Source organism: Acyrthosiphon pisum, chromosome A2 (genome assembly GCF_005508785.2).
Source record: "Acyrthosiphon pisum isolate AL4f chromosome A2, pea_aphid_22Mar2018_4r6ur, whole genome shotgun sequence".
Taxonomy (NCBI): Eukaryota; Metazoa; Arthropoda; class Insecta; order Hemiptera; family Aphididae; genus Acyrthosiphon; species Acyrthosiphon pisum.
In genome coordinates, this window is record NC_042495.1 from 105,423,724 (window position 1) to 105,437,431 (window position 13,708).

Here is a 13,708-nt window from a genome sequence, read left to right on the forward strand (position 1 = left end):
AGTAAATGTTAAAATTTAATATAGTAAATTTAAAATAGTGAATTTTAAATTATTAAAAACTCTATTGGAATTACATGCTAATTCTATGCAGCGTCTATAATACTGGGCAATGTGTGTTATACAAATTTGCATCACTCCTTGCAGCTACAATATAATATTTATAGCGAGTTCAGATAGTTTGCGTTGAATATAGCAGAGCTTTGAATTTAATACATTTGTGTGTTGTTTTCGTATAGAATAATCAAGTTCGGTCAATTTTTTTTCAAATTTGTATAACATTATAGGTATACTGCAGGCATTTAAATTAATTTTGCCTCATTAAATCGTTAATAAATTCAATGAAGTGGTAAAATAACACACGTATTAAATGTTTGGAATACTAAAAACACGAGCATGCAATTTATTAACATCCTAAAGGCTTTAACATTGCACACATTTTTTTTTTGGCTAATGTTTTTTAAAGGTGATTGTGATTAAGCTGTTGTAAGGCAGTTGGTTTTTTATTGTTGAAAGTTGAATTTTAGGTGCATTATGAATATTTGAGGTTTTAGTTATATTGTCAGCGTTACTATAACATTAAATCCAATGAGTAAAAATAACGATAAAAAACTCATCGGACAACATGTGATAATATTTACTATAATGCACTATAATGCAAACGCAATCCTGACAAAGGTTGATTTAAAATGTAGGTGTTATAGAATTTGTTGCAAATTTTCTCAGTTCAATAATCCACAGTCCTAAGTTACAATTTATACTTACATATGCCGGGTCGATTAATTTAATGGACCAATCGTGGGCCATTTATTTTGGGCCAATAAATCATGTTTAAGGGACCACTAGATCACCATTCGTTAATTAATGTTTAGTGATTGTTCATGCTACCCGACTATATCATCAGCAGCCGACTTAGCCTCTCGGGACGATGCAATATTTGAGTGCAACTATAGTAATATACCTCAGCAGTTGACTCGGGACGGTGCAATATTTAAGTGCAACGATAATATTTTACGATATCGGTGCACTGTGGCAGCGGTCTATCATATTATTATTATTATTATTAGGATTATTATTGTACTTTCGCATCGGTCGTCACGGAGGGTCGGATACGTTCTTTTTTTTTCTGTCGCCAATAATCCGTCTGCCTGTATCTCTCTCTCTCTCTCTCTCTCTCTCTTTCGTTTCTGTTTGCGGTCGCTGAGACGCGGCAGGCGATTATCGCGGCCCGGCGATAGCAAACACAGAGTGACGATTAGGTGCACACCGTCGACGGACGAGAGTAAAAAAAAAAAACAACGGCCGCGGTCGTCGTCACATAAATATGGACGTCCCGCAAAGACACGAGTCATACGTTAACGGAAAGCCGGACGGACAGTAACAAACGGACAAACATACAAACAAACAAACAAACGAAGAAGTAAACATGTCGTCGTCATCGTTTATGTTCGCAGCGACCCGGTCGGAGTGTTTGTGCGTCGTGGTCGCGTCGTTGCTGCTGCTGCAGACGACGTGCTTGCAGGTCGCCGGTGCAGCCGTCGTCCCGTTGGCCGTGGTCAAGGCGGCATCCCAGTGCTCGGCCGCCCCGGACACCGTCGATTGTCTGATGCACGCCGCGGCCGCCGGCGTCGACGCCCTGGCCCGGTCCGCCGATCCCGTCGACCTGGTTCCCGGTTGCGTGACGCTCGTCAAGAACGCCGCCAGTGAATCTGACCCGGCGCCACAGCCATCGCCGTCACCAGCACCACCGCGGACGGCCACTGACATCGACGCCGCTTCTGCGCCGGTCGGGGGCGAATCTGCGCTTGTCGACTCGCTGACGGCGTTCGTCAAGTCCCGCGCCATCAGCGTCCGGGCGCCCGCCCACTTGTTGGAATCGCTCAAGAGCACCCTCATCGAAGGTACCTAATCCGAATAATAATTTTAAAATATTTTTAAGTCATGAGTAGGGCCCGCATTTTAGTGCAACATGCATTATTTTTTTAATTTTTAGTGCATATTATTGATTGAATATACTATATTGATTGGCAATTCAAAATATTAACTTAAGACATTTTATTGCGATCATTTATTATTTTTCGATCATACCAAATGTATGATTTCGATACATCGATACTATTTTTATCAAACTACAGTGCGATTAACGTTTTTGTTGCATCCGAGACTCAAATCAATAACAACTAATATTGATCAGTTCGTGTTCCATCGCGGTAATCGCGTTTATTTTGTTAAGTGGGGATGTATTTTCGTTTGCTCAAGAATTAAATAATTTTTGGGTAATGTCTTCTGGATATTTTTATGGTCAAATTAGTTTTTCAAAGGTTTTTTCCATTTTGAATTGAAATCCTAGTCATTATAGTCGTGAGTAATAACATATTAATATGATAAGGTGTTTGTACTTACATATATAATTAACTTCCACAAAGTCTCTAATCATTCGAATTATTCGTGTTTAATAAGTATGTAATCTAAAAAGTTTAAATAAAATACAACTATTTTATTAATATTATCAATAACATTTTACTATTTAATAAATCATAAAACTAAAATGTTAGCACGATGGCTTTTATTTGAGTATTTTTTAGTAAGTTAATAAATAATCAAAATTTGGAATTAAATAGTTGTTATTATTACTAATTTTATTTACAAAATATACCTATAAAATATACTGTCCATGCTCAATTTCTTCGGTAAACGTTATGACATACGCGTGAAATGTAAAGATAGTTAATATTATACATTTTGGAAAAAAAATAGAAAATACATTAAATTATCTCGCCAGTCGCGTTTCAACTCAAAATAGCCACTATGAAATAATTGTTGGTTCCCACCATCAGGAGGCGTATCGGCAAGAAACGACCACGAAAATACAGTCGTGTTTCAATAACTTGAATCTCAAGGGGGATAATGAATATAAATCAATTACACTTCAAGGGGCGAGAAAAAATTCAAGTTATCAAGGTTTCTGAGTTATCGAGATTCGAGATAATATGACATTGATATGGATTCATCGCGATACCCTGAGACGACCCTTATTGAAATTAATAATAAACCATTTTTGTGGCTGTTTCAGCAAGGGGCAAGAAAGACAAGTATGCGGGACCACTGCTCATGGGCGCCATGATGGTGGCCGGCACGCTGTTGCCGATCAAGCTGGGCGCGCTGGCTATGATGAGTGGCAAGGCGCTGATGACCAGCATGCTCGCGCTCATGCTGTCCGCCATACTGGCGCTGAAGAAACTGGCGTCGGGCGGCGGCAGCCACAGCGGCACAACGTACGAGGTGATCAACGTGCCGTCGCAGGGCGGCCACGGCCCGCACGGCCGTTCGCTGAGGGCCCACGCCATGGCTTACGGCCCGCCGCCGCCCGCGGAAACCCCCCCGACGCCCACTCCATCGGCCGACGGGCTATAATAATAAGTTGTAGGGCCATAATATTATTTTATTTTTCATACCTACCGCGGTACACCTAATATATTTATTATTAATTGAATTTATAATATATTTATTGTAAGCTTATGTAAACGCTAAGAAAATAATATTGTACAGCTCCTCATATTATTATACAACTCATGTATAATATTATTATTTATTACGGCATTTTTAATGTTTATTTATTATATTAATAATTTATTATACGATACGACATTGTTATGTGATTAGCTAAATTATTACAACTTTATTATATAAATTGATATTCAAAAATTTTAATAATTTTATACACCTTTACAAACAATAGTATAATAAACAATTATGTACACATTTTTTTGTTGCAAATAAAACCGAAAAATCATTATTTATATTATATTGATATCTGGGTACCTATATAAGACGTGTCTGCATTGGTTACTGTTTTTGACGACCGCGTGTGTTCACGGTTATCGACCTAACCCATAACATACAACCATAATAATATGTTTCAGCGACACATATTTTACTACATAATGTGTGATGATACGTGCGATCTATAATAATAATGAGTGTGGCCGCCCGGCCGACTTATCAAATTGTGTGTGAAGTATAGGTATATGTATAATACAAAATAATAATGTGGCCGCCACATATTTTATCGATATGAAAAAATATTGAGTACACCACAGTTATAATATCATATCACATTATATTAATATGGTGTAGAACTGTAGATAAATATAATAATATTATTATGTGTGACAGCCCACACGTGTCCGAGTGTCTCGAGATCGAAATTGTTTTTTTTTTTCTTTAAGAATATGTCAGTATTAATTTTCAATCTCCGGCACACTAGTGACATAGCAAGTTTTCATTCGGCAAAACCTGAATTCCTGATTTAGTATCGATTTATATAATATTATACAGGCGCGTACCCAGAATTTTTGTTTTTTTTTTTGGGGGGGGGGCTTAATAATTACGCACAAGTAAACAATTAAAACTAATGTTTAAATAATCTCTTTTATTTATTATTACCATATAATATATGTTATATAATTATGTATTTAATATTTAATATTTATAATTATCTTTATAACTAAATACTATGACAAATCAGTTTAAAATTTGAGTTTCCTGAGTTCCTTTTCAGAAAGAACTGTTAATTCGGATTCTTTAATTTGTATTTCTCGTTGTATGTGAAAATTTGGCAGACCATTTAAACGTGACTGTCCTATTGTGTTTCGGCAATAGGTTTTAATTCGCCGTAGTGTGGTAACCGATCTCTCAGCCGTACTTGTACTTACTGGTAACGTTGCAAATATTTTCAAGTGAGACTAGTCGAATCGATCCCATTCGACATGAACCGATTGCGATCGTTATTATTGCTAATGTTTTCAAAATTCACAGATACGTCTTCAGACCAGTGCCATGCCCAGTTTTGGGGAGGAGGTGGCATTGGGAATAAGACTCTCCAGATTTTTTTTTTATAACAATGGTGTCAATAACAGGTGATAAGTATTCTAGCTTCACAAAAAGTAGTGGTAAATAAGTGGTAAATGTTCTGGCTATGTAATTTCTGCAATCTTGCATGAGTGCGTGACATATTATTATCTGCATTGCAGAATTTCGTGATGTACATATCGCATAGCATATTCCGTGCAGTCTATGGAGCTTTCAATAACCTAATATTCAATTATCTAATATTATTCAGCAAGCACCTGCAGTTATTAGTAATACGTTGTATTAGTCGAATTTAAATTTATTGGAATATAATATATTATTACTCTATGTTAACCTATAGTGTCATAAATCCACAATAGTACACTATATAATATAGTGATATAATCAAACCTTACAATAATAATATAATATCAACAATCATTATTATTATCATCCGTGTAATTTTTTATATAATTTTACTACTTTATCCATTCCTTTCATTAAAATATATACATTTTTTAAACGCATTTTGACAATACGGTATAATCTATTGATCTATATAGTGACCTTATATACCTAATTCATATAATATACATATATATATTATACATATTATTGAGGTGTAACAGAGAGACCCGAAAAATGGAAAATAAAAAAATGAGTACTAGTTTAATTTATGATGGGTATTTTAAAAATTGACTACTTTAAACATGAGCTACTTTACTTAAATAAACGTTTTTACCACCAACGTATTTCTAAAGCCAAGATACCTACACAAATTGGATATTTTGAATATTTCTAAAACAAATTTGATAAAATTCAAATTTATGATTTTAAGTATTGAAGAATAAAAATAAAAATTGTAAACTGTCTTTGAAGCGCAAGTGTTTATGAATTATATTATCATTAAAAATAATTTTTAAATAATGATTAAAAATGTAAAACAAAAGTTATTTTATTTGTTAGGTCTGTAACAGTTGTCTGCAGTTGTATTTACACTATTTCTATAAAAAGTCACGGTAAACCCAGACATGTGTATTCCTATGATTGCCATTTAGGTTTCCGGTAGTGGATTTGGCTCGGTTGTATTTGTATAATCTATAGGAGATCAAGACCATTTATACAATTTTTTTTTATTTATTCAATACAATTCATTGATATTCGGTTTGTGGAATCGAGCCATTAGTTTTTGGAATCACCTCGACCATAAAACCACAAAACTATTTTGTTTTATACATAAAATAATATAGATGTGAGAAGATACAATACAAATATATAACATTCGAATGAAAAATAAAAGTTTTCGTCTATACAATACCCTCACAAGCGCGAGAAAATCAATGATTATTTTTAACTTTTTCGGTGTTTATTTATATTATTGTATATAATAATAATATGTAGAACATTTATTTAAAATATTAAATTGGTACTTCGCAGTTCACAGTGATTGCACCCTCACTTCGCATTTAATATTATTTCAATATAATACTATGATTATCACCATATGTTAAGTTTTTTCAATCATTGCACATTTTATGTATGCATTTATATTTTATAAAGTAATTAATCTAAAACAGTGTTTATTCTAATCATGCAACTCATTGGTAAAAGAAATGTTCATTTCTATAACATAATAACATAGATATTCAGAGCATATTAAGACCACAAAAAAAAAAAAAAAATAACGAAGTAATGTTTAGTCAACCGCCACTAAGGGGTTTCTTTGGAGTTTATTATAATATGTATTTGATTGAGACCAAATTATTTATACTTATTGATGGAACATTAAAACAAAAATATTCATACTTTTTTTTCAACATTATTATTTATAAGATTCCGTCTGGTAGCTCGGTGTTACCTTAGATAAGAAGCTAACCTGGTGGCCGCACATATCCACAAAACTTCAACGAGCATACCAACTACCACAAATTCCCCGTCGATTAAAAAGAAACTGGTCAAGATACCTCCTAAAATAGGGGAAACAAAATGTTCTTAGGTTCTGAATGAACGGTCTCCTCTTCACGTGATTTATGTGTGTATATACTTTTTCTATGATATCCTTATTACTTATTGTTTTTTATCGTAAACAGATTGAATATATTATTAAAAAAAAAAAAAAAAAAAAAAATAGATTACTTATACAGTATGCAAATACAGTTCAATTTGAACGTGATGATTCGATTAATTTTATTTCTACACAATGTAAAAATACGGTCTATCTACCAATCATAAAATATTCATGCAGTTTGTAATGAACATATCAGTCGTATGTGGTTGTGATGAGAGTGACATTATTGGCGGCTTACTACATGAGAAAAAGTTACTTATTAGAAACACTGAAAATGGTGGTGGGGGATCGTTAAGACACTCATGCACACATACGTATAATATATAGATTTCAACGCAAAGGTAGGTATACTTCACTAGCTACAATTGATTGATTGTTGTAATTAATTTAGAAAAATCAAGATTATTGACCATAAAATATGCATATAAATAACATATGTATATAAACATAGTAATATAATATATTATGTGATATTATGTGATATTAATATTTACTTTTATGATTATAAATAATATATACTATACAGTATGTCCCAGAAGTCCCGTATCACCCTTAGTATCTTCATGGAAAATTATTATATTCAAATGCAGTTTTTTTACAGTAATAAGTATGAAAATTCTAACTAAATAACAAAATATTTGATTTTTTTTTTTCAAAAATTCAAAAATTATCAAAAATTTTTTTTAGGGAAATTAGTTTTTTAATTTTCCAACATAGCCATTTTGTTAATCGTATTTTTTAAAACAGTTCAAAAGACAAAATATTAAAATTTAATGAAAATCCCCCAAGTTAGAGCTAATTATTATTTTTAATTTTAGCCGAAAAATCAGCATGATTTTTGATAATCGTATTTTGCTAATGCCGTATACTTAGATAACATAACTATTAATCTTAGAAATTCAAAATAATAATTAGCTCTAACTTGGGAAATTTTCATTACATTTCAATAATTTTTGTTCTTGAACTGTTTTAAAAAATACGATCAACAAAATGGCTATGTTGGAAAATTAAAAAACTTATTTGCCAAAAAATAAAATTTTTGATAATTTTTGAATTTTTGAATATTATGCTATTCAATCAGAATATGTCCATACTTAATGCTGTAAACAAAATTTCATTTAAATATATTGATTTTCCATGGAGATACTAAGGGTGATACTTCTGGGACATACTGTAATAAATCATAATAATAAATCATAATTCATAATATGCAGATATTATATTAATAACCTAAAACCTTAACGCCAATACTGAATTCAGATAATATTATTATAATATACGATTTCAGATTCATAAAGCGTATCGATATAGTTTATCGACAGTATTTTAAAGCATATACGTTTAGTAAATAATATATTATATGATGTGTGTCAAAACAGTCTTTAGCTTTTCAAATATTGGATGTCACGTACGATATGGCTAACTTTCAAATTCATAAGCAGAACTAATAGTTTCATATAAATTTTAATATTGTCTTATTCAAATGCAACTTCGACTTATATTTTTACGTTGATATATTATTATAATATAATAATGTATAATAATAATTATGTAAACATTTGTTTTCAGTCTTTTACAACTACGCTCTGCAGATGTAATCTATTGCAATAAATTATAAATAATATACGTTTCATAATCTGATGAATAAATTAGTTCGTAGGCACGTAAAATAAAGCAAAATTATAAACAATATTATAATATGTCAAAATAATACTAATACTTATTTAATTTCACTTATTTATTCAATGAAAATAAATAATTTGACCACAAGTCACCTACTTTTTTCGAAATGGTAAAGATATAATGTCTAGTGGGAGTTATAACTTATAAATGTATAATACTATTTTTATATGATTAACACACTCGTCAATACTCTGATTGGTAGATCTATAATCATCTGAAAACAGTTAATTGTTATTTTTGTTATTATACAGTGTTATTATAAATTATAATAAAAAGTATTATTACTATTGTTTTGGTAGATCGTTGAAAAATGAATACCCATCTGATACATTTGATACGATACAAGCTATTGATATTGACGGTCAAGCTATTGATATTGTTTCATACATTTAAATTTAAAGAGGTCACAAGTGACACTTTAAGCGTATAGCTTGTCGAACTCGTTCAACGAACAGATTAGACAAAGCGTATGATAGACGTCACGAGAGGAAATCCATTGAAAAACTCGTGCACATGATTTTGTACCTACACATAAAATACGCCTAGTCCTACGACTATTCAGATAATTTATTATCCAACTGTCTTTATTTAGTTATTTTACGATTTCGATTTATTAACTATATTATTATAACACTATGTTGCAATCGTTGGAGTATTTTAAAATTCAAAGTCATAACATTATGTGTTGATGATATTTAATTCAAAATCTTTTTTTAAACATTTTTGTTTAATGTATGTAAAACCCCTTCAACAGGTCTCGCCAGCGACTAAGTTAAAAAAAAAAAAAGTAACATTTTTCTATTTTTTTTTTTTTTGTATAACGGGCTATACAGCCATTTAAATAAATTGTAAAACTTAGTTTGAGGTGTTTGAATATTCTCTTTTTACTTTAAAATATAAGTAACATGCCTAAACGTCGTTTTAAAAAATATTTAAAATCCTTTTTCTGATTAAAGCTTACATTTTTGAAATTTTTTTTATTACAAAATTGTTACTCAACAATGCCGTAATCTATTTGGCTTAATTTTTAAATTCCTTCAGAAATCCTCCCATCTCGAAATTTATAAAAATTGAAATATGTATTAATATCTTAAACATAACGTTTACATCATTCACAACCCGTTTGGGTTGACGATGGTTGAGATATTACAATAACCTCGGTATACCAGTGACTCCGAATAACATAATTATTATGTGGACCTCTGGTTTTTTTCACGAGTGCATTCACGTCATCTTATATTTACCAAATGCATGATGAAATCCATTCAATCAGCATATTATATCGTACTTGGCCAGAGGAGCCCCTTGGAAATGTCTTAACCGGTGGGTTATCCACCACAGCGGATAGTGACTTACCAAAAGTTTACTTTTCCAAGTACAAAAAAATATTCAAGACTTCAATAGCCGTCTTCAAGCAGATATTATAAATAAATAATATATAAAATAGTATAATCTTTATTGTACAAATAAATAATATTATAATATGATTACATCACTTATATAAAGTTATACACTATAATTGGTACACATTAACAATAAAGTCTTATTGTTGTTATTGTCAACCCCCTTCCCCACAAACTACTCACTCCAGTAGTTACAATAAATTAATAAGCTGTGCGCTAAATTAAAGACCAAATTGCGCGTTTCGTCGTAAGCATCATTCGTGTGTTAATATAATATTAATATACGTATAATAACGATCAGACAGTGTCGATGGACATAAATGACGACTACGACAAAGACGACAACAACAACAATAATGATAATAATAAATACAATAATTATGCGTTCGCGAATCGTCGATGAATTATAATAATATTATATAACACGGCAAAAATGATTGTCCCTAACTGTATGGAGGATACAATTTGCAGTCATCTAGTCGTTTTTCTCGACCACGGCAATTTTTTTGGGCACCATCGGGCCCCCCGGCGAGTAATACTCGGCCGGCTGTTCGGGCCCGTCGTCGTCGTGCTGAATTTGGGGTGGCCGCACCCCCTTGAAATACGCGCCCGGAGGGTTGGACTCCCCCGCGTAGTAGTTGGCCGACGAGCTGTGCATCTTGGCCTCGGTCTGGCCCTTGTACACGCCCAGCTCCTGTTCGAACTGCGCCTCGGTGAAGTGCGCTGCCGGGGCGGAGTACGCCTTGACGTGGCCCTGTTCCTGTTTGCCGAACAGCGACTTCAGGCCCAGCATCCCGGAAATGGTGATGGCCAACAGGCTGGTCATGATCGCTTTGCCGGCCAACATGAACAGCGCGCCGAACGCCAGCGGAAGCAGCGTGCCGGCCATCACGGCCACGCCGGCGGCCAGCATTGGGCCGAGGTTCTTGTTTTTTTTGCCTCTACCTGCAACCCGACAAAGGTTTCGGTCAAAACATCTCAAGTTCGATTATAAACAACTTTACAATTATATTATTATAATCAGCGTATTATTATATTATATTTTTTAATTGTTTGATGTTTTTAATCCCGTGTATTGTTATGCCACATATGGTTATGAAAAATATAATATCATATACGTAACCGGTGATTATAATAAGACTACATCGACCTAGGTTGGTTATAACTCAATTTTTTTTTTTTTTTATTTTGGGATAATTTGTGATCAAAATTATGAAGAGACACCTCATCAAATGATAAAGTCATAACCTCAGTTTCATAATTGTATTTCTTATGAAATTAATAATTAGAAATTGTTGTATATCCGAAGTAATGACTTTAAGACCTACAAAAAGTCGTATCTCCGTATTATAAAATTGTAATGAATTAGGTATGGAGATAGGTACGACCTTTGTGAATTAGTGAATTAGACCGACAAAATATTTGAAACGTTTTTTTCTTCTTCTGTAAAATTTACCATTTGGGACTTACGACTTGTACGACTTAGGCTGACGAGTTTAGAATGAACGTGAGCGGGTGTCACTAGAATTGTGGGGTAGCAAAAAACAATTAACCTACAAACAATTTTTTTTTATATAGAATTTTTTGAGGGGGGAAGCAAAAGTACCCCTCAATACTCCTTAATGGCCTCTATGAGTATGAACGTTTTAAAGTGGGTTTCCAATATGCACGTTACCATGTACGATTTGACTACCCAGTCCGTTCGCTACGATCTAAAGTTTCCTAAACGTATCACATTGGTTAAACTATGTAACAATGGTTATATTTTAAATAGCATTCTTGATAATTTGTTATTAAAATGTATCATTTTATCATCTCCTATTATCAGTATTTTAAAACAATAAGGGATACCGTGTACATAAATATTGTCGAGGTATATTATTCGTGTAATAAGAACGTAATTATATGTACAAACACTCTGGTGTACCATTAGTTTTAACCATGGATACCGCTCAATCGAAGTAAAGGATTTTTATAGAGGCACACGCATTAGAAAACTTCCTATTAGTAGGATTATCGTGAGAATCTGCAGACTTGGTTAACTCACCGTTGAGAAATGAAGACTTGAGCAGCGACCACGGGGCGGTGACTTCGGATGGCAGATCGAACCCGAACGAAAACAGTCCGAATATGTTCTGGATTTGCTCCATGAGGTATTCCTCAATACCTTTGGACTGCTGCTGGAGATGGCCACCTCCGCCGTCGGCCAGTTTGGTATCATCGGCAGCGGTAGCCGAGACGTCTTCCCGTCGGCTCGCGGCGTAAAGCAGGGCGTTCTTGATGAGGCCTTTGAACAGACACGTGCCCGGACCGTCGGCGGAAGTGCACCGCAACGCGCCGAACGACCTTTCCGGAACGGAATCCCCGTGACCGGATGAAAACCGCACGACGACCAGGATCCCGACGAGACACCACTTGAGTATGGTGGACATGTTGGACGTCAAAATACTCGAGTACTTTATATTATAAATATATAATCGTAACGATACGGTCGCTCAGGTCGTCGTTCGGATGAGTCGAAACTCACACTGATGCGGTCGCAGACGTCTGTCCGCGTATATATAACTTCGGTCGGGTGCCGTTTCTATTTTTCGATTAGTTTTCGGTTTTTGGTTTTTTTTTTTTTTTTATATATATCGTCCGTCTTTAATTGGCCCGATCGACTCGTCGCGCGAGACTAATGAACAGAATCTGACGACGCGGACTCCGTGCGACGTTATAATATATATTATTTATAATAGACTGCCGCAAAATGACATAAATATCTATCATTTATAGGTGCGCGTGGACGTATCACATTGTAATTCTAAATCGTAAACGTTGCGACGGTCATGTGGGTACAGCAGTATTGTAGGCGTACCGCGACCACACTTTCGATCAGGACCCACATGTTCGGATGTGCGTGACGATTTCCGACCGCAACGTGCAGACGAGCGTTGGCCGCCCGTGTCTATGATACTTACGCGGCGGCCGGCCGTGTAGACGAACGTCCGGCCGCGATAACGCAGTACAGTTTCCGTCGCCACCGTCGACGGGATGACCGTCATGAAGTCGCGGGAGTTGGGTTTTGCGATTTTCGCGGCTCTGTCGTTGCAGGCCACCCGCACTGGCTGTGCAGAGGAGCAACCCCGTCCGGCTGCAACCACCACCAACACCACCGTCAACACCACCATCAGTGACTTTGTCGGCGATGTGCCCTCGCCGATCCGAGCCAGATCACGCGAGATGGATTTCGGAGGTCCAGATCCGTCGCTGCAGGAGTCGGCGACAGGTCTATCGGAAGGTACGCAGTCACATTGTTCGGTATCGGTGTAGAGATTTTGTCTGTTATATTTTGTATTTATTTTTTGCAATTCGATTAAAGGGCGGGGAAAGAAGAAGAAGAAGAAGAAAAAGAAGAAAATTAAAATCAAAAACCCTTCTATGAACATGCTGATTGGCGGCAGCATGATGGCAGCTTTCGTCGTGATATTCACGTTCGTGAACATGATAACCGTGACGCTAGGAAAAGCGCTGTTTTTCACGTTCATCGCGAAGTTTTTGATATCTGTAAATTGGAAATCGTCGGAATCCTCGTCCAAGAAGAAATCTACTCGTAATGACATAACAGTCGTAATGACATAAAAACGCTTATTACCAATATATTTTTATTTCTCAATAATAACTGACAATATTTATAATATAATAAATTAATAAATTAATAAAT

General features: G+C 34.6%; 3 protein-coding genes across 3 annotated transcripts; 2 read left to right on the top strand and 1 right to left on the bottom strand.

The window, feature by feature from the left end:
* The first annotated feature begins 1,363 nt into the window (after positions 1 to 1,363).
* On the top strand, positions 1,364 to 3,486 carry LOC100574851. The gene is made up of 2 exons (XM_003243956.4): positions 1,364 to 1,898; positions 3,071 to 3,486. The coding sequence occupies exons 1-2, from the start codon at positions 1,424 to 1,426 to the stop codon at positions 3,409 to 3,411; spliced, it is 816 nt and encodes a 271-aa protein (XP_003244004.1). The 5' UTR covers positions 1,364 to 1,423; the 3' UTR covers positions 3,412 to 3,486.
* Positions 3,487 to 10,096: 6,610 nt separating this feature from the next.
* On the bottom strand, positions 10,097 to 12,623 carry LOC100574940. Its single transcript, XM_003243957.4, has 2 exons — positions 12,050 to 12,623; positions 10,097 to 10,947 (listed from the first exon to the last, which is right to left on the bottom strand). Exons 1-2 carry the CDS (start codon positions 12,432 to 12,434, stop codon positions 10,478 to 10,480), a joined length of 855 nt encoding a protein of 284 aa, XP_003244005.1. The 5' UTR covers positions 12,435 to 12,623; the 3' UTR covers positions 10,097 to 10,477.
* Positions 12,624 to 13,011: 388 nt separating this feature from the next.
* LOC107883562 lies at positions 13,012 to 13,667 on the top strand. Its single transcript, XM_016803779.2, has 2 exons — positions 13,012 to 13,285; positions 13,367 to 13,667. Exons 1-2 carry the CDS (start codon positions 13,039 to 13,041, stop codon positions 13,624 to 13,626), a joined length of 507 nt encoding a protein of 168 aa, XP_016659268.1. The 5' UTR covers positions 13,012 to 13,038; the 3' UTR covers positions 13,627 to 13,667.
* The last annotated feature ends 41 nt before the right edge of the window (positions 13,668 to 13,708 follow it).